Raw genomic sequence first — 21,020 nt, 5'->3', positions numbered from 1 at the left:
TGGTGGGCAGGAAAAGAGATTTAAAGATGGGCTCAAAGCCAGCTGGAGGTCAGCTGTGACTAGCAATGCTGTAGAATTTGAAGAGGCACAAATGGAGGGTGAAAGAGAGAAACGTGCCAAGAGGAAGGTGCATCAAGCCAACCCCAACCGGGACCACCTTCCATCTGGAAACAAATGCCGTCACTGCGGGAGAAGATGCAGATCAAGAATAAGGCTCCACAGTTACCTATGGATCCACTGCCAGTGCACCCATCTTGGAAGACAACGAGGGATCGCCTAAGTAAGTAAGTAAGTAAGTAAGTAATCTGATGTTTGAGGTGGCCATGTTACGCAGCCAAATTCCCTTTTTATTTTTATTTTAAGGAAATGTGTTTATTTCCGTGGACTCTTTCATCAAATGATCTGCCAGAATATCAGAAACCAACTTATTAAAACAATGTGTGGCCACCAATAATACCTGAAGAATGCTGTGCAGGTTGCTCGCATCATGCTGTTCCTCCTTCAGCAGGGTTTGAAAGGCTCGCTCTATCACATAAAGCATGCAGGACCTGGCACACTGGGACGCTTGAGCAGTCTTGATTTCTTCAATGAATGCTTGGCACACAGACACAGAGAGCAAATCTGGATCAGCAAACATGAAAACTCTGGGGAAATAAAAAGGAACATTATATAATGACAAATTGTTAACAGGAAAGAATGCAGGTGTAAAAGAGAACATAGGAATCAGCTTGAGCTGAAAGGACTGAACTCAAATTGAAAATGAAGATGCAAGAAAGCACTGCCACTCATGCTTTGAACACTATAAACATCCAGGTTTTTGAATTGCCTGCCATAGGCCAAGACTAGGAATTATGCAGCCCCCCAAAGGTTGCTCTCTCCAACTCCCAGGAGCCTTTAGCAATGCAATTGTACTGTTGGGAGCTGCAGTCCAATCATACCTGAAAGGTTGAATGGCTGCCATAGCACTCAAGAGCCTTGGAGGCAGACAACAAGGGAACCTGCCTTTGGCCAGATACTGGATCAACTAGAAATTCCAACAGAGGTGTCCTCTCAGGTTGAAAATAATCTTTCATTCACTATTTTTCATTCCACTTTCTTGGGGGCCTTGCAGCCTAACCTCAGTGAATATGGAAGAATGACTATAATAAAAAACAACAACTAAGAAGTAACACATTACTAACCTGAGCAAAAATTGCTTTAAATAACACTACATGGTGCACACTTAACCCATTCATTCTTTTAAAAATAAGCATTTTAATCTCTGATCCTTTGCAAAATATCTTCGCTACACAGAGGTACCTAAAGTACATGCCAAATATTTGCCAGCAAGACAGGCATGGAATTTGGTCCTCCATTGTAATCTCAAAGAGATCTATTTTAGTGGAGAGTTAAAATGGCACATTTAACAGCCATATAAGGAACTCAATACTTACTTTTCCTGATAAGGAAATGAATTATTCTTGAGACTTTGCTCTGCAGAGACCATTCGTTGGTACAATACACCTAAAGGAACAATACATAAACAGAGATACATAAATAGAGATATCAAAGTTTAAAAGTCATATGGTTTGACTCTTGCGTCATTAGCAGAACCGATAATGGTATCGGACAATAGGTTTAAAGGGAGATCACACTGAAAATGAAAGACAAAGACTGCTTCATACCATGAATTGAAAAAAGCAGTCCTAGTAAAACCAATGAAGATTCAAAAGGAAGTATTTCTTGTAGACATCAAAAGCTATGCAGAAATTTCTAGAAGTTTCCCAAAAGTCATTCCACACAATGGCAATGAAGGTGGGATGCAACTTATAAAGATTCTGGCTAAGCAAATCCTCTGAACAGCATAGAATCTCTTTGCATGAAAACTTGTTGTGTGATCTGGGGGTAGCATCTCCAATATTCCTTGATGGCCAAGCAACTCAATTGGTTGCCGGGGTCATTTTGTTGACTTCCATCATAAAGAGTACATGTAAAACAGTTCATGAAGTTGCAGAGGTCAGCTATATGCTATTTCCAGGTAGGTACATACAGTAAGGACCATTGATGGCTTGTGTGCAGTTTTCTAGATCTGGGTGTTACCAGGAAAGTTAACAGAAAATCCACAACCACTTGCAGTAGTTACATGTTGAATGAATTTGAGAGCTATTCCCTTTAATAATTGGGGTTTTCTTGAAGTAAGGATCAGAAAAAGCCAGGTAAATCAAATATGAGAGATTCCAGTGAATGATAACACAGCACAACAAAACAATATCTTGGTGTCTTAGTTTTTAGGTCTGTTCCTGGATTTATTTGGCATGCTGATTCAGAAAATTGCATTGGAGATACCACATCAGCTCTAGTTTCTTATATATGTTATCATGGTTTTCTGTGGGGGACCAGGTGGCGACTGGTAGATGGCATATGTTCTGCATCTGAAAAACTAGAGCTGAAAGGGGAGAACTGGTGCCATTTTTTTAATTCCCATGTGAAGTATACCCAGAAACAGGGTCAACATTAGAGGCTGATTGGTCCAGCTTTGTTGACCTGCATTTGGTGCAGCTAGCTAGATAGTAGGGACTCCCTGAGCCAATTCAGAGGCAGCTCAGGGATTCCTATAAGGATGCAGGGTACACCAGTGTTCTGGATGCCCTATCAGCCCTGCATCATGTGTCAATGCAGAAGGACCCCAGGACAGGATACATTTTTTTTTTGTCTACTGGTCTGGATTACCGAACTTGGAAGAAACAAAACACCACCCATCCATTCCATGCTCCTCAGCCACCAAGGAAATGACTAAACGATTGTTGAAGGCTTTCATGGCCGGAATCACTGGGTTGTTGTAGGTTTTTCAAGTTGTATGGCCATGTTCTAGAAGAATTCTCTCCTGATGTTTCACCTGCATCCATGGCAAGCATCCTCAGAGGTTGTGAGGTTTTCACAACCCAAAAAGCCTACAACAACCCAGTGACTAAACTATGGTGAGAGGACCATGGGATGCTGCTCACCTGGCATCATCCGTTCCAGCTTTAATTGCCGAGCATACTCCAGGCCAATAGTGCAGTAAGGTTTGGGTAAAGTGAGAAGCTTCTTGCAGAAATCATATACCCGCTCATAAAGCTCATCAGGAATGCAGGGGGCCTGCAGCATAAAGAGTAAACATGTAAGTCAAACCATTTAATCTGGACTTCCACTGCAAACCCTCAGACTCCATGTTTCAGCAAAGTAACTCAGATGTCATCAAATGAAATGAGAGAATGGGCCTTTTTGCTTATTCATGCTTCCTGCTTGATGGTATTTGGATTCAGGACTCCAATTCACCCCCCCCCCCCCAAAAAAAAGGTCCAGTCAAGTTTCATGCACTGTTGTTCACAGAGCAGCTGCACAGAATAAACACTTCTTAAATTTTGTTTTAATTAGTCATTAATTTCTAGGACTTTAGGAAATCTTGAGTTAAGTACTTTACTAAAAAAAACCCTTCCCCGCATTTCTTTCACCTGAGGATGAAAAAAACTCCAGTCTGGAAGCTTAGGGAAATCCACAGCACTGAATACTTCAACAAATACAACTGTGTTTCATTGTTTCTTATTTTTTCACTGGCTGGAGATTTTAAATTTAATGATCTGATTAGAATGCATACAGAGCAAAATGGGGAAAATAAATGAACAGTTGATCCTTACAAAAGCTAGGTGAGTTGTGGCAGGCTTGGTACACTGTGAATGAATGCAAACAAAATTCACACTGGAGGAGGAAGACCGTGATAGAGTCCCACCTGCCCATAGGTCTCCTTAGCATACTTAACAACCTCATCAAAGAATCCAGGGATATTGGTCAAAGACTCATAATTGCATGTTTACTGGCAGCTTTCTTTTTTCGAGTTTTTTTTCTTGAGAGACTTGGGTTTATCATTTTCTGAGTACGGTTTTGAAAAAGCAGCAGGCTGTAAAGAGCAGGAAGTGGCCTATTCAGGGCTTGGATCTCAACCAGTCTTGGTTTCCATCTTGAGAGATAGGTGCAGAATGAATTCAACAAATAAATAAATGAATAGAGTCTAAGGACAGCATATGTGTTGAAGCAGACCGTTTGAAAAGGCAGTAGTGGGATCTCAGTCACAAGAAAGTCAAATAAAGAGAATACCTCTAAGAATGTGCAGATTTCCAAGCAGGGTTCAGCTCTGGATTATTCTAAAAGGAGTGAGCAAAGTGTGATGCTCCAGATGTTGCTGCACTCTGTCTCCAAACATTCCTCAACATTGACTCTCTAGGCTAGGGCTAATTGGAGTTGGAATCCAACAACATCTGAACAGCCGTACTTTGTCCACCCTTGATTTACATAAAATACTACTGGGTCTTTATAAAGACAACCACTGTGTCAGCTTTACCCTGTTCCTTGCCCAACCCTGCAGCTTCAAATATAAGGATGTCAATAGCCTATTGTAGTGTAACAGAAATGCCTACTTACAAGCAGTCTGTTATTACTCTGGATTCCAATATGTGTCTTTTTTATATTATTTTCTTTTTTCTATTATTGAATTTTTAAGGACAATGGGAAACATTCTTTATAAATTATGAATAGAGAAGTAAAAGAAAGCACGGGCATTCATAAATGATCTCATTCTATCAATTGTGTTTCAAATTTCCAGCACACCGTGATGCTAACCAGTGTGTAATCATTCCTAAAAAGATGTGCTAGTGCTTAATCCTGTCACATCATTTTCGATTACAAGCTCTGTTCTACAATCTCAAGAAGGCCAATGGTCTCTCCATGGTGAGACTTCACACTTTTTACTATAGTATTACGCATTTCCAGAACTCAGAATAAATTCCAAGGCCCAGCACAGACTTAAAGCTTAAGGTTTGGTGATTGATAACAATGTGAGCTGGCACATTAACCTCAGCACCGAAGTCCTGGGATGCTATGGTAGTATGTTGGCTCTTACCTTTATCATCGTGTACATCAGCGTGTGAAGCAAGGGGATAATATAGTGCTGGTAGTTACATCTTTCTGCCTGGAGAAAACAAATGGTTGTGTTCAAGATTGTCTAAAAAAGGGAGGCAGAATTTGGATCTTTTGTCAGCACTGAAGTACATGACGCAGCAGTACAATCAAGAGCAATGATGATCTTGAAAACACAGTGGCTTTGCTATTCTGTTGCTGAGTATGCATGCCCAGTATGGAACACATCTCATGATGTCAAAACAGTAGATGTGACTCTTAATGAGACATTCCACATTATCACAGGATGTCTACGCCCTACACCACTAGAGAAATTATACTGTTTAGCCAGTATTGCACCACCTGACATCTTCCTGGAAGTAGCAGCCAATAATGCAAGGACCAAGGCAGTGAGGTCTCCAGCCTATCCACTGTTCAGATATCAGCCTGCACACCATTGCCTCAAATCAAGAAATAGCTTTCTAAGATCTACAGAGGTACTCGCAGAACCACCTCAGCAAGTGAGAGTCCAAAAGTGGCAGGCTCAAACCTGGAAACTCAATCAATGACTGATACTGGATGAGAAACTCTTCCTTGGGCATACAGAAGACTGGGCAACTTGGAAGGCGCTGAACAGACTGTGCTCTGACACCACGAGGTGCAGAGCCAATCTTCAGAAATGGGACTACAAAGTGAAATCCACAACATGTGAGTGTGGAGAAGAGCAAACCACAGACAACTTACTACAATGCAGACTGAGCCTTGCCACATGCACAATGGAGGAACTTCTTACAGTGACACCAGAGGTACCCCAAGTGGCCAGCTTCTGGTCAAAGGACATTTAGTATAATGCCAAGTTTTTAACTTTGTGCTTTTAAATACATGATAACTGTACCTTACATTTGCTTCTGGCACAATAAATAAATACCCCAGTGGAAAGCAATACTGGACAGGTCTTTCCTAAGTCAAAGCAATGAATCTAACTATACTCAATGACAATTATAATGCAACCCCTGCAGAAGTCCTTGGAGAGAATAAGCTCTATAAAATGATTCAGATTCCCATGGAGTCACTCACTAGCCTTGGACAAAACACAGTAGTCATTGGGTGGATCTACGCCATAGAATTAATGCAGTTTGACTCCATTTTAACTAGCATGGATCAATGTTATGGAATCATGGGAGTTGTAATTTCACAAGATCTTTCACATTCTCTGCCAAAGCATGCCAAACTACAATTCCCAAGATCCCATAGCATTAACCCAAGCCAGTTAAAATGGACTGAAACTGCAATAATTCCATTTGCTACAATTATAAAATGGGAATAGCAACTGTCATTATGATGGCCACCAAAAAGTCAATTAAAGAGAGAAATGAGCAAAGGCCAGCAAAGCACTTTGTGTAATAACTGTTTTATAACTTGCCTATAGAGAACACAAATGTGTCATTGATTCTTTTCATAAGTGGAAAGAGGTTAGTTTTTGTTTTAAGGAAACTAACAAAAGGCAGTGTTGTATGTATACATTCTTTTTTCCCACTGATCTCTCAGCTCAAATACATTTTGAAGGTTTGGAAAGTACTGCAAAATCCCTATAGCCTCTGTTTAGAACAAAGTATGCATCTTCTGACCCTGATCAAGTCGAAGTTCAACAGCAGAGAGAAGTCACAAGAAGGTTTGAGACAAACATTGTGGAACACTTTCTTTTCTCAAGGAATAAGAATTTAGTTAGCTCTATGTATGTCACTCTCATCTTCAATCAAGAATAAGTGCATTTGATCAGATGTTGCCACTGAGACTTTTAATTTTCAGCCATGCAGTGCTATTCTGAACCAAATGCAAGCAAAATGAATGAGAAGGCTTGTCAATAACATCCTTAAAAAGGGCCCTACCTTTGACAAAGCAGGAAAAATAGAACATCTCCATGTGTTCGTTGAACTGCAGTGCAAGGCAACATTGACTTTTCTATATAGACTGACACAAAACCATCAAATTACCTCTTTAAAACCAGCAGAATGAGAGCTGAGCAAGAAATCTGTTCAGGAGAAAATGTGTCCTTAAGCCAACAGATATGCTCTCAAATATTTTTTCCCTGCTATAGATCATTCTTACCCTTTCCAGCTCTTTCACCAAAATTTTGATCAAGATGGCTCCGTTGCTGGGATTTCTATCAATTTTCTTGTGCAAAGTCCATCGTAACATCCCTGTGAGAACAAAACCAGAACAACTGTCAAAGCTTTATCCAGCAGATGAGGAATCCATGAGAACGGATTGGGATTGGGGTTGGTTTATATTACACACCTTTCATTAAGCACTTGCTTTTGCAAAATTGATCAAGCACAACCAATCAGGTTAGTTTCTACAATATTAATGTTTTTCCCCAGGCCCTCTATACAAGGTTGCACTTTCAAAATACATTATCTGGCATTGCACCTACAATCAAAAGCGATGATGTCCTTGAAAATAAAGGGGCACCCCAGTGGGAAACAGTGCCAGGCAAGTCTCTCATTCTTGTGATTCCCATAAATTGAAGTCAATTTGACTGCATTTAATGATAACAATGAAATCCTTGAAGACCTTTGCGAGAAGAGACTTTATGAAATTGTTCAACTTCCCATGGGGTCACTGACTGGCCTTGGACAACACACAGTCATCATTTATCTACACTGAAAAATTAATGCAGTTTGTCAGTACTTTAGCTGCCATGGCTCAATGCCTTCAAATCACAGAAGCTGTATTTTTATAAGGTCCTTACTTAGCCTTCCCTGCCAGTGTTCAGGTGCCTCACCAAATGACAGATCAAAGGATTTCATAGCACTGAGCCATCTTAATTAAAGTGGTGTAACACTGCATTAATTCTACAGTGAAGATGCACCCTTGGTGAAGAAGTCCCACCTGACAGACCATTATTTAAGGTGCCAGACCAATGTTTCATCTAGTCCAATGAGAATCTCTCCTTTCATTTAAGCAGAGGACTTTCTATCCTCTTCTTGTCTGAACAGTCTTAACTAGAGCTATGAACTTCATTCACACACACACACACATACGCACGCGCACGCGCGCGCACACACACACATTATTTCATCTCAAAAGCATTGCATACATTAGCATAACCCAACAATTCTTCCTTTGTACATGAGGCAGGGCATAGTGGACAAGCATACAGATGCAGAGTTGTCTGTTCTGCTCCACAGTCACACAAAGTGTGGGATTCTTTTAGACAACCATTTTGCCAGGTTGCCTTTTGACCTGCCCACTCCACTTTTGAGTCTATTCAGAGACTTTCAAGTTGCCCATTCTTGGTTTGCCCTTGGAGGAAGACCCTCGTGGGTGGCCATCCAATTGGGATTTCTTGCTTTAGCTGCCCATATGTGTAATGTAATATTTCCTTCCCACTACCTTTGCTGGCACTAAGGAGGAAACTGGTAAAGGTACACCCCCTGGCATCAAAAGAGGTATTCAAATACCAGAATACAAATGCCAAGGGATTAGCACTACAGGTAGCCTACTATTGAGAGTAAAATGTCCCTCTTGTTCTCCTCTGGCAGTAGGTGTGAGATTATTCACACAGTAAAAATTCTCAGGAGTTTGATCATAAGATGGTGAATGGCTTCCACTGCTCTTACCTCTCTCACTCTGGAAGGCTGGATGGTGTCCATCGAGTTCCCTTAGAAGGGCGTGAACACTTCGGAGAAAGTCTGACTCAACCTCTTGATGCATGAGAGAAACACAATGTGAAGAACTAAGGCAAATCAAAGAACAAAGGTAACCTTGTTGACCAAGGGGTGGGGGTGGGGGTTCCATACTAGAATAATACTTTTTAGCAGGCCAATTGAAAGATTACAAAATTCCCTGTAAGCTTTCAATGGAAGAAGAAAAAGGATAGTGTTTAAACCATGGAGTGTGATGACTCCATGGTTAAACACTGCACACCTTCATATGAGACACAACCAGGAATTGCGATGGTATCATTGTCTGGCCTGGAGGCTCACATAGCAAACAGTTTCTACCAAACCATAATGTATATATGAACATAAATAAATGTCATGCTTAGACATCTCCAAGATATCTCATTATATGTGTATATCCAAATACAAGTTTTCCAAAACTCTCAAAAATCAAATACGCTTCTTATCCCAAGCATTTTGAATAATAGATACTCAACCTGTAAGGCTGTAGAACAGAAGCATACACACAACCAGTTATCTGACATTATCAGACTTTTTACACTAACCCCTTTCCAGGAGTATGCAAACAACTAGTGATAGTTATTTCCAGTAATAAGCCTACTGCAAGAAAATAGAAAAAAATCTTATTTGCCTATCTAAATATTTATATAATTGATAAAGGGGAGAAGACAAATGTTACATTTTCAGTGACAGTTGGGTAGAGAACTCTGGCAATGGGAGTACACTATGAGTTAGTACTATCTAGTTAAGTTTATAGCTGCTTATTAGCACTGATTTATTCATGTATTTAGCCACAATTCCCTATCAAGATTGCCATGAAAAACCAGCATCTGAAAAAATGGTCTCCAGTACAGAAAGGCATATGCCACAATTAATGTTTTTGGCCTGAAGCTAAGTTAGAGTCAATGGAGTTGAATAAATTAATCAAATGGATTTACTCAGTTTGGGTCTCTACTTGGCAAGATCCATGGTTGTGTGGTAGCTGGGACAACCAATAAGATTCAGGCTTTCATATTTTAGATAGAGTAATACTCCTGTGCTGCGTGCTTGCCATACCTGATTAATCTTACAACCCCTCTGAATAGTTTGGTGTCAGATATATAAAAGTGATGGGGAAGCAACATCTCATTATTCCAACCAAGACATCTCATGCTTTCGTAGCAAACACAAACCTGGATTCTCCATGATTGAGCAAACGTTACAGTCAGTTGATTTGAGGTTGTCTTTATCCACACATCTGGTTTAGTTACACTTAGCATTGCCATGTATTATCTATTGCTTCTGCAAAAGAATATGATGTCAAAGTGAGACTGTGTTCACCTCAGATTTGATACCAAAGTACATGAAAATACAGAAGCAGAAACACGTTAGCTCAACAAAAAGCAATTAGCGATGCCTATCAGTTGGACCTTTCAATCATGCATTTGTGGGGAAAAATAGCCCTAGAAATAATACCATATGAAAGCTGGCTGGCACAACCTGGGGATCACAACCAGACACAGTGAAGACATCTGCTCTTGCATTTTGCTACTCTGCTGCTGAATGCTCAATGTGGAATACATCTCACCATGTTAAAACAGTGGATATGGCACTTAATGACACAGGTCACATTATCACTGGATGTATACGCCCAACACTGCTGGAGAAATTATACTGTTTAGCGGGTATTGCACAACCTGACATCCGCTGGGAAATAGCAGCCAGCAATGAAAGGACCAAGGCAGTGACATCTCAGGCCAATCCTCTGTTCGAATATCAGCTAGCAAGTCAAAGCCTTAAATCAAGAAATAGCTTCCTAAGATCTACAGATATAATCACAGGAACACCTCAGCAAGTAAGAGTCTAAAAGTGGCAGGCAAAAACCCGGAATCTCAATCCATGACTGATACCAGATGAGAAACACAGAAGACTGGATGACATGCACTCTGGTATCATGAGATGCAGAGCTAATCTTAAGAAATGGGGCTACAGGCAGAACAAGGTAGGTAACATATGCAAGCAGACAGTAGTAAGGTAAGGCACTAAGCTTTTGCCCTATACTTTCTCATCTGCTATCTTTAGGTATGGTGGAAGATGTTGCCCCATCGACACTGTTGAAGAAAGGTATAACTGTCAGTCTATCTAATTCAAATGGGAGTGGGATACCACTCTGTTCTCTGCCTCAGGCAGCAAAACATCTTGGGCCAGCTTTGTGTTTTGCAACAAGAACGATCTTGAGTGGTTAGCTGTCTATCCCACACACTACAGACATTCAGGATGCTGCCTGGACATTTTTGAGGATATAGGCTAGACAGCTATCTAAGAGGAATCATCCTCAGGAGTTACTTATGTTTGTTTACGTGTCAAATTTGCATACCATGTTTCCACCCAAATGGCACTCAAGGAAAATATCACAATGTTTTGACACTTAACTGTGTGTTGCTGTTGTCTTTTTAGTGTATACATAGAATAAAGAAAGTTAGTTGATATCCAAAAACAACATACGAAGACAACTCTGCAGGCAAAAAGTCAACAATAAATAAGAAAGGCCCCACTTACCTAGTATGCCACACTGTGTGTGCGGGAAATGAAGCGTCATAGGAGGTAGCTCACAACAACACGGCCACAGCCACACCTACAGAGCTCTCAGCCAGGATGCCACCAGGTATCTTCTGAACTTGTAAAACTCCCTCATGTGTGAGAGCATTCCCAGGACAAACTTGCTTTACCTGCCTCACCAGTGTCAGCCAATACCTGTATACATGTTAGAAAGAATCAGAAACTGGAATGTGTTGGCTCCACTGCCTGCACCACAAATGGCACATCTTCTGTCTCATTAATTTCCCTTGTGGGAAGTAAAGCGAGTAAAACTAGGTCACTTGGGTTTTTTTCCCCTTGTTCACAATCATCCTCATTCTCTTTTTCAAAGCAATCGTCTGAGACTAGAGCAGAAGCAGCAAATTTTTCTCTCCCACACACAAAGCCAACAATGTAAAATTCCTTTTTTATGGCTCAGCACTGCACAGGGCTAAAGCGTAACACTTGCCTTCTTGTGAGCGTATGAGGCGGGGACACACTCCAAGGATTCCCGTAGTTGTCTTTCAGAACTTACTTCGAAGCCAACCTGAACAGAAGAGCCAAAGATAGTGTGATCAGCAGCTGAACTTTGAGGCCTTTGAGATATAGGTGGTTATGCTCTAGTAGTTGTTTCAATATATGCTAGCCCCTCTTCCTCCCTACTTGCATGCAGGTGCATATATCTGAGTTTCATACTAGTAGCAAGCATCCATGGAGGTAATGACAATTTCTGGAAGGCAGCTGGGTTAGTCTGTTGTGGCAGTTATAGCATATCTTCGGGAAGCATGTTAGTGCTATAAAGCCCTAAACGATTCTGCCCAGCTTACCTGTCTGAACGTATCTCCTCCTATGAACCATCTAGGAGCTTAAGATCATCTGGGGAGACCCTGCTCTCTATCCCGCCTGCATCACAAGCGCAATTAGCAGGAACAAGGGACAGGGCCTTCTCAGTGGTGGCCCCCTGGCTATGGAACTCCCTTCCCAAGGATATTAGATCATCCCCCTCCCTCCTGAATTTCCGAAAGGAGGTGAAAACTTGGCTCTTTGAGCAAACTTTTGATACAGCGGAATAGGCAACATGAAACTATGGATGATGAACTTGGAATGGCTAGACGATGTTACTGGAAATCGATTTTAACAGGATGACACCGGAGAGATTACATGTTTTATTGGCGCGTATATATATATATATATATATAGTTATGTTGATTGTTTTTAATTGCTCTTTTATGAATGTATGGCATTAAATTGTGCCAACCTGTAACCCGCCTTGAGTCGCCATATGGCTGAGAAAGACGGGCTATAAATATCGTAATAAATAAATAAATATTAAGGGGGAGCTGTCATAACCATGTGACAAAATACAAAAAAAAAATCATCTGTAGGGCTATTCCAAAGCAAGAAATGCATTAAACAAGCTTTCGAAGCTTTCTAGGCTTTTTCATCAAGCAAAGGTATTCAAAAATGAACAGGTGAAAAATGCTGAAGATGGCCCTCATGAAGATGGCCTACATTCTATTGTCAATTTAATTTGGTGCTGAAAGATTTCAATACAGTTGTATATCCCTTTCTTCAGGCACCATATAGAGCAAGAAAATTAATATGACCCTGAATTATACAAGGTAGTGCCCACTTCACTGAATGTATAAAAGAATACGATATGAAGTGAACACACCACTACAAAAGCAAATGTTCTCAACAATGTTCTTCATTGTTCTTAAATCCATTAAGCCACTTACTGGGAGAAAAAGATGCCTTGTTTGTGTGTTTTTAGTATACTGGAAGGTTTAAGAAAAACAAACCCAAACCCATCAACATGGCTGTGGTTCAGGACTCCATACCTAAGAAAGGGGTTTTGTTTTCCCACTTCAATCATTACTTACTTTCTGATAAAAGTTCGGTTGTTCTCCGAGGATGTGGTCAGGCCTAGCATCAAGCAATGAAGCGGCTGCCCTAGGCAACAAATGCTGGAGGTGTGCAAAGTAGCACAAGGCACTGGAGGACACGACATTATGTTTAAAGCAAGCTGGTCTATGCCCCTTAAAGTAGCCGGCTTCCCTCAGATACCACTGATGATGTTGCCCAGTAACCATTGCTCAAGAAAGATTCAACTCCTGAACTGCATCTATATGTTGCCATAAAACATCTTGGTCAACTCTGTTTGCGGAGGACATGCACCCAATTAGCACTCTTGCTGCCCAATTTTAAACGCCTGAAGATTTCATTATGGCAGTTTTCTCTTTCAATCGCTTCTGGTCTTTTCAGGCCTTTCTTGTGCCAAAAAGAGATTTTTATTTATTAGTGCCCGCAAGCCTATGGAAGTATGATTTAGGGCCAAAAATGTAGGAACAGTGTTATGTGCTAAGGGAGTCAGAGGCCACACAATTTCTATTCCTGGTAATATCTGCTAGTACTATATCTTCCAGTTGACCCAACTTGGCAGGGACAATTCCAATTAATCTTCTCCCACCCCATTTTTCAGCTGCCACAACTTCTCTGTCTCCCACTTTACTCCTTTGTACTCAGTTTACATCAGTAGATGCAAACTGTGTTCCAAGCACAGAAGTAGTTTGCAGTCCATTGACTCAGTCGAGGAGGGAGGGGAGTGCAGTAATCTTGTCCTTCCAAGAACTTAGGTTCAGTCAAAAACTATTTGTTTCAGACTTTCAGGGTTTCTGCATTCTTTTTCATTATCTCTTGCTACTTAATGCTGCTTGGCCACATGGTTTTCATCTGTGAAACATGTTGTTGCTGTTGTGTGACTTCAAGTCATTTCCAACTTATGGCAACCCAAAGGTGAACTATCATAGGTTTTATTTTGTTTCTCTTTTTGTAATAGTTGTTCAAACATGATTGCAGCCAGATAGGATATGGCTTGCCCAAAGTTATCCAGTGGATTTGCATGACTGAGGGCACTTGCAGGCAGGGCTTAAATCCACAATGAAGCAGGTTTAAGAAACCTGCTTCATCATGGGTTTAAGTCCCCATGCATGCCCAAGAGAACCGGGCTTTCCCGGTTGGGTGTCCACATGCCATCCCAGTAACTTCTGGGATGACATGGTGCCACCCAACCTCCAACCCCCAAAAGCCTTAAAATAAAATAAAACTTACTGGGCTGCCTTGCCACTCCTAAGCCAGGCCTCCTGGCACATAGAAATGATGTGCCAGGAGGCAAAGGGAAAGCAATTTTCTACCTGGACACCCCCCCCCCCCCTCACCTCCTGATGCATCATTTCTATGCACCAGGAGGCCTGGCGAAGGAGCAACATGGCAGTCTGCTAAGTATTTTTATTTTAAGGCTGGGGGGGATTGGGGGGGTGCTCTTTTCAGTTCTCCAGGCCCCTGGAGCCCACAGAACCGAAATGGGCTGTGGGGTATGGGGACTGACTCCCAGGTCTAGGGCCCATACCACATTATACTCGGGTCTTTCAGGAAAGTCCAGTTCTAATGGGCTATTTAATTAATTCAGGACAAAGCAGGATTTATTCTCTTTTACCGGAGGCATCATTTGGACACCTCGGGTAAAAGTGCAACAGAGCATGCTGAGGGGGGTTTGAATCCTTATCTCCAAAGTCCAATGCTCAAACCACTATAATATATTAAGAGTTTAGGGGGTATGTAACACCACTGGTTAACAAACAAGTGGAAAGAGCATTGGGATATCTCTGGAAATCTGTGACAATTACGAGTTATATATTTCAAGCAAATCTGACACACTCCTAATTTCTGTAATGCTGTGCCTTTAGGTATTAAAAAAGCCTCTGGGTTTATATAAGAAGTTTGTGCGTCACCGTTCACCCAGCCCTTGCCTCCTACATTGGCAATTCCTAGAATGTTCTTTTTAAGAAAAACATAGTAACATGTTGAGGCAGACTATAATCAAAGAATAGTAAGAAAATGCTCTGACTCCCAGGGCATCAATCTGTGACTGTTCAGTTACGGATGGCTTCAGCATGTCAATAAGTCTCTTCTGCTGAAAAGAAACTTCCTAATACTTGTACCTTGGGGGCTGAATGTTTCCTTTCCTGTCAAATGGTCAGCTCAGCATCATTCAGCAACATAAAATAACATGACCTGGCGGGGAAACAACACTAAAAGAGACTTTTGCCACTCCACAATTTCCGTTTTTCTATTTTTAAGACCCCCGTGCAGGCAAAAGTGGTTGCAGACAGCCTGACTTCCTCTTCACACCTTCCATACAGAAACCACAAATAAACTCCTGCCCACAGAGCTCTCATGTTACTTGGTTCTCTCATGGTAAAAATGAACTGAAATCTGCCTCAGGTTGATTATCATGACGCCTGAAATACAGCACGGAACTAGTAAACAATGAAGCAGCCAGGGGAACATTTCTCAGCTTTCATGGTCTGAGAACAATGTTATGTTACAAAAGAAGACTTTTTGAACTTTATTTTTATCAGTGTCTTTGGTTGATTAAACCTGGTTTACCTGTAAGACTCTCTGAAAAAAGATAATACAGAGTGGTATGGGATTCTTTAAAAATTAAATGAGAAAATAGAATATGCCACCATTGGCCTGCTTGTTCCACACTTGCTGAACACCTACTACTTTCCACAACCACGATAAGTGAAAAGAGTCTCAATGATTCTTTTGAGCAACCCTAGCACTTAACAATATTTCAGCAGATCCCTGAGAAGCAAACTTAGCATGAATGCAAAATAGATATCCATCTGTCAGATCATTACTGCCAGAAACCTAAAAATAGTTAATTTGGAGGAAGGAAGGAAAAAAGGAAGAAACTTTGAAAGAAGGATAGCAGCTTCTATTTCCTAAAGCAAATCTTAAGACCTCCAAAATTAGGAACACATTGTGATTTGAAAGCAAAGAACAAATAACATGGATTTCAGAAGAGTATTAGCTGTATCACCCAGCATTCCTTAGGAGAATCATCAAACATTATTGAATTTTAACTGTTCTGAAGCCTGAGAAGCAATTTCTTTGGATGGTCCTAGGACTCTCCTTTTAAACATACTATTATATGCAAATGAAAATAATTATTGAGGTATGTCCCAGGGCTACCACCAATACATATGTCATATATCCTATATGTAAAATTGGACCATCTCAAATGTCCCCTAAAATCTGAAAACCTTTCTAGTCACTGATTCTAAACAAGTTAATAAACAGACATAAAATGTGTACAGTCATCGCAAAACTTCAGAGGCTTTTAAGGCATAAATATGAGCCAATATGATGTAGTAGTCTTTCTGTTGGAGAAGGACTCCAGAAATCCAGGGTTCAAATCTCTGCTCAGCCATGGAAACAAACTATTTGACTTTGTGCAAGTCACAGTCTATCATCCTCAGAGAAAGGAAATATCAAACAGCCATCACGGAGCCCGCCGGATCGCATCACATGACACACAGCTACTTCCGGCACAGCTCCATGATGACTGTATCAATGAAGTGTTCTCCAACAGGTCATTCTGAACACAAGAGACTACCCATGTTATACAGAAAATCATGTGGACATCGTGAGAGCATGCTGGAAAGGTGCGCTTTCCAGGGTATGATGGGCAAGCTGGTGAGGCAGGGTGCTGGGCAATTGATTTGCCCCACAATTTGCCCCACTGCCCGCCGATGTCCCCTGTATCAAAAACTTCCATGTGATGAGATTCCCCAATGAAACATTTCCAAAGCTTGCTAATTTACTTGTACAATCAATCCCACACATTTGCTAGAGTTGTGGGAATGGATGTGGAAGCTATGTTTTTCACTTTTTCTAATGTCAGGAGTGACTTGAGAAACTACAAGACGCTTCTGGTGTAAAAGAATTGGCCATCTGCAAGGACATTGCCCAGGGAATGCCTGGATGTTTGATGTTTTACCATCCTTGTGTGAAGCTTCTCTCATGTCCCCACATAGGGAGCTGGAACTGACAGAGGGAGCTCAACCTGTTATCCCCGGATTCAAACTGCTGATGTGTCAGTCAGCAGTTCTGTCAGCACAAGGGTTTAACCCAGTAGTTCTCAACCTGGGGTCCCCAGATGCTTTTGGCCTACAACTCCCAGAAATCCCAGCCAGTTTACCAGCTGTTAGGATTTCTGGGAGTTGAAGAACAAAAACATCTGGGGACCCCAGGTTGAGAACCACTGATTTAACCCATTGCATCACCAGGGGCTCAAGGTGTTCAGCTGAAGGCCATAGAGATTCCTAGAAAAGTATTATCTCTAGGAATTTCGAAATCCTCCAGTGTGACTGTATTGTGCAACATCCAATGGAAACTGATCACAGAGTTGAAATGGAGGACCTAGAGATTCCTAGAGAGAGTACTTACATCAAATACACTAATCATCAAATCCACAGGAAGTCAAATCCTCAAGTATGACGAGTCAACTGTAATTAATTTGTAGATACTTGTAATTTGTAGATACCGGAGCTTGGGAATACTATTTTGATGGACTATAGCTTCCAGACCACCACTACTTAGCCAACATGGTCCATTCACAATAGATAAAGATGCACAAATAGATAAAGATGCAGATGGGTGGAGAGTTACCAGCATGCAATGGCTTTCTATGCAACTTAACCACAAGGTGAGATAAGGATTTGAACCCACCTCAGGGCCCTTCCAGACAGGGTCAAAATACTTCTGCTTTTTCCAGGCTGCCTGAACCCTCTGGCTCATGATTGCTCGGCTCTAAACTTCTTAGGTCCCTATTTCCAGCAAATTCTATTTCTTACTTCTTCATTTCCAGTCACTCTGTGTAAAACAAAAGCTTAAAGCTTTTGATTGTGATGTCAATGCCCTTCTAAAAAATCTGAAAAAGTAACAGTATTTCCATATCTCACAGAAGGAAAACTGTAGACAAGGGGGTTATACTGTATAGTGCAGCTTAGATAGTACCTATTTATGACTGATCCTTTATCCCTTCTTTGACTTTTGCTGGTTCAAATAATCGACTCCAAGGCAGTTGTGGGCAACCAAACAGAGGGGAGACCTGTGGTGGTTTTGACTACAGATCAGCAGCAAATCACTTTGCAACACCTAGGTTTTGAGGCTTGTTTGGAGCTGGGAGGGCATTAATATTTTGCCCATCTGTCCTGGCAGAGGCCCAAGACTGGATGTCCTGGGACCTGGGTTAAATCCACAACCAGCAAGAATGGTGCTATTCTACACCACTGAGGCAGCCTCATTTTACACCTCTTGGGGAAAGCCCCAGGGAACCATGGAGAAGACTAAATGTAGCAATAGTTCTGAATACATTTACTTCACAGACAGTGTTAAAATTTATTTTCAGCTAACTATATTTAGAATTGCCCAGGGCAGCAAAATACAAATAAAACAGCTAAATAGTCTACTTGGTTTTGTATGTGGCCCCACCCAAAACTGAGAACTGACATTTAGCATTTGAATAGATGGAATGAAGAGATTTTGGTGAAAGAGTTCACAGCCAAGTTCAAAGAGGTGCTCTGGCATAATTTAAGTATTAAGCTGAGGTAAAACTTACCCTTTCCATTTTGACTGATCCCTTTCGTTCCACTTTCTCAGCTGCTTTTAAAACTTCCCAGTTTTTCTCTCCTCCTTTCACTTTCTCCCTTGCTTCAGTTACTGAAAACTGAGTTCAAATGTTCCAGTAGTTCAGCAACAGGGAGAGGAAGGGGAAGAAGAGGAGGTTCCAGGAAAAACAAAATGCTGCAGGCTCTCCTGGCTTGTCTGCCCTTCCTCACCAGTAACTTTTTATCATTACTGAACACCTTCTAATGTAATTCAACCACCTGTTACCTGATCTTCAGCTATGAAGTGGTATGGTATGAGAAACTGCATGAAATGAGAAAAGATGATAAGATGCCAATTTGAGATCATTTCTTGTGTTTACTTTTTGTCTATACCTTAGATCAGTGGTTCTCAACCTGTGGGTCCCCAGATGTGTTGGCCTTCAACTCCCAGAAATCCTAACAGCTGGTAAACTGGCTAGGATTTTTGGGAGTTGTAGGTCAAAACACCTGGGGACCCACAGGTTGAGAACCACTGCCTTAGAGTAAGAGAAATATGAGTTAGGTTGGTCTTTCCCAGTATGCTGGAGTCAGTAACTCCCATCATCCCCAGACACTACATTAAAGATTGTGAAAAACTGGGTTAGGTGCTTCTTCCCAAGAAGTAATCACATACAATCCAAACCTGGAGGAGGGAGGCTGCTTCTGTCCTGATTAAGTACTTGATACATTCAGCAGGTGGTGAACTGAACATGACAGCTTGGGAATTAAAGGGGGAAAAAAACAAGCTGGCTCATGGTTGGAGCATGAGAGAGGCTGCTAAATAAATGACAAAATAACGAGAAGAGACTACACTGATTTTCTCCAAATGGCCATTACAATGAATAAACCCAGTATACTTGACTGAAGTGGGGTATAAAACTATACAAAACATTTGCAGTGTAAATACCAGACAGGGATGGGTGAGTATTTCCTTTGGTTCTTTTTTTTTCCTTTTAAGAAGAACTTCCAAAAATACACAAGTTTCTTTATAAATTGAACAGAAGGGATAAGTGAAAGTGATATATTTGCCAGCTAAACAAAGGGCTTGAAATGAAGTTTAAATCTTCAAAGTTTGACTTTGAATATCTCTCAAACATCTTTGCCATACAGAATTAGATTCTGTGCCATTTCACACACCCTCTAGAATTTACCAATATATATATATAGTATATTTTTATACTGCCCCTCTCAGCCTTCCGGCGACTCGAGGCGGTTTACAAGGCAAAAATTCAATGCCACCAAAAACATAAATACAATATACATTATAAAAAATCAACAACAATAAAATCAAAACATTATAATAAAACATACTTCAGTCAATACTCATTAAAACAATGTCAGGTTCCGTCATATAGTTATTCCATTATTATATCCGTTACTCAGTATTCTCAAATGCCTGCTCAAATAGCCATGTCTTCAGATTCTTCAGAAATGATAGGAGCGAAGAAGCCGATCTAATCTCCCTAGGAAGGGCATTCCATAGCCCAGGGGCCACCAATGAGAAGGCCCTGTCTCTCGTCCCCATCAAATGTACTTGAGACAAAAGCGGGACCGAGAGCAGGGCCTCCCCAGATGATCTTAGAGTCCTCGATGGTTCGTAAGGGGAGACACGTTCGGACAGGTAAGTTGGGCCAGAACCATTTAGGGCTTTATAGGCCAAAGCCAGCACTTTGAATTGTGCCTGGTAACAGACTGGCAACCAGTGGAGCTGGCGCAACAGGGGAGTTGTATGCTCCCTGAGAGATGCTCCAGTTAGCAACCTGGCTGCCGTCCGTTGGACCAGTTGAAGCTTCCGGACAGTCTTCAAAGGCAACCCCATGTAGAGAGCATTGCAGTAGTCTATACAGGATGTAACAAGAGCGTGGACTACTGTGGCCAAGTCAGACTTCCTAAGATATGGGCGCAGCTGGCGCACAAGCTTTAACTGTGCGAATGCTCCCCTGGGGTTCCAGGCTCAGCGATGAGTCCAGGATCACACCCAGACTGTGAACCTGTGTCTTCAGGGGGAGTGTGACCCCATCCAACACAGGCTGTAACCCTATACCCTGTTCGGCCTTACGACTGACCAGGAGTACCTCTGTCTTGTCTGGATTCAAATTCATATATACTGTACATTCGCCTCCACACTTGTCAAAAAGAACTTGGAACTGAAAATGTTCATATGTGAGATAAAATGAAACTGACTAACTTGCCCCTCTCTACCAATGACGTTTCTTGAGATGGTTTAATTTTTGCTCAAGTGTTACCAATTCTTCTAGCTGCCGTTGTCAATAGACTGCGTAAAATGACTAGAAAGATACTGAGGAGAAATTACAAACAGGACACAAAGAGCGAAAGGTGATGTGTACGACTTGGGAGAGCTATGCTG

General features: G+C 41.4%; 1 protein-coding gene across 2 annotated transcripts in view; it reads right to left on the bottom strand.

Annotated features, from left to right (window-relative positions):
• Positions 1-21,020, bottom strand: part of PIK3R6 (phosphoinositide-3-kinase regulatory subunit 6) — a 47,682-nt gene that overhangs the window by 18,103 nt on the left and 8,559 nt on the right. The window contains exons 2-10 of one of the 2 annotated variants that reach the window (XM_067463828.1): positions 11,623-11,700; positions 11,136-11,330; positions 9,770-9,878; positions 8,535-8,650; positions 7,021-7,112; positions 4,916-4,984; positions 2,985-3,117; positions 1,434-1,503; positions 458-644 (exon numbers count right to left, since the gene is read on the bottom strand). In XM_067463828.1, coding sequence (XP_067319929.1) covers positions 458-644; positions 1,434-1,503; positions 2,985-3,117; positions 4,916-4,984; positions 7,021-7,112; positions 8,535-8,628 — 645 coding nt within the window. In that variant the 5' untranslated portion in view covers positions 8,629-8,650; positions 9,770-9,878; positions 11,136-11,330; positions 11,623-11,700. The remainder of the gene's footprint in view (positions 1-457; positions 645-1,433; positions 1,504-2,984; positions 3,118-4,915; positions 4,985-7,020; positions 7,113-8,534; positions 8,651-9,769; positions 9,879-11,135; positions 11,331-11,622; positions 11,701-21,020) is intronic. The other variant, XM_067463827.1, reaches the window with a different exon arrangement.

The sequence above is a fragment of the Anolis sagrei genome, chromosome 2 (genome assembly GCF_037176765.1).
Source record: "Anolis sagrei isolate rAnoSag1 chromosome 2, rAnoSag1.mat, whole genome shotgun sequence".
Lineage (NCBI taxonomy): Eukaryota > Metazoa > Chordata > Lepidosauria > Squamata > Dactyloidae > Anolis > Anolis sagrei.
Note: the sequence above shows the minus strand (reverse complement) of the source record. Positions and strands in the feature narration are given on the sequence as shown.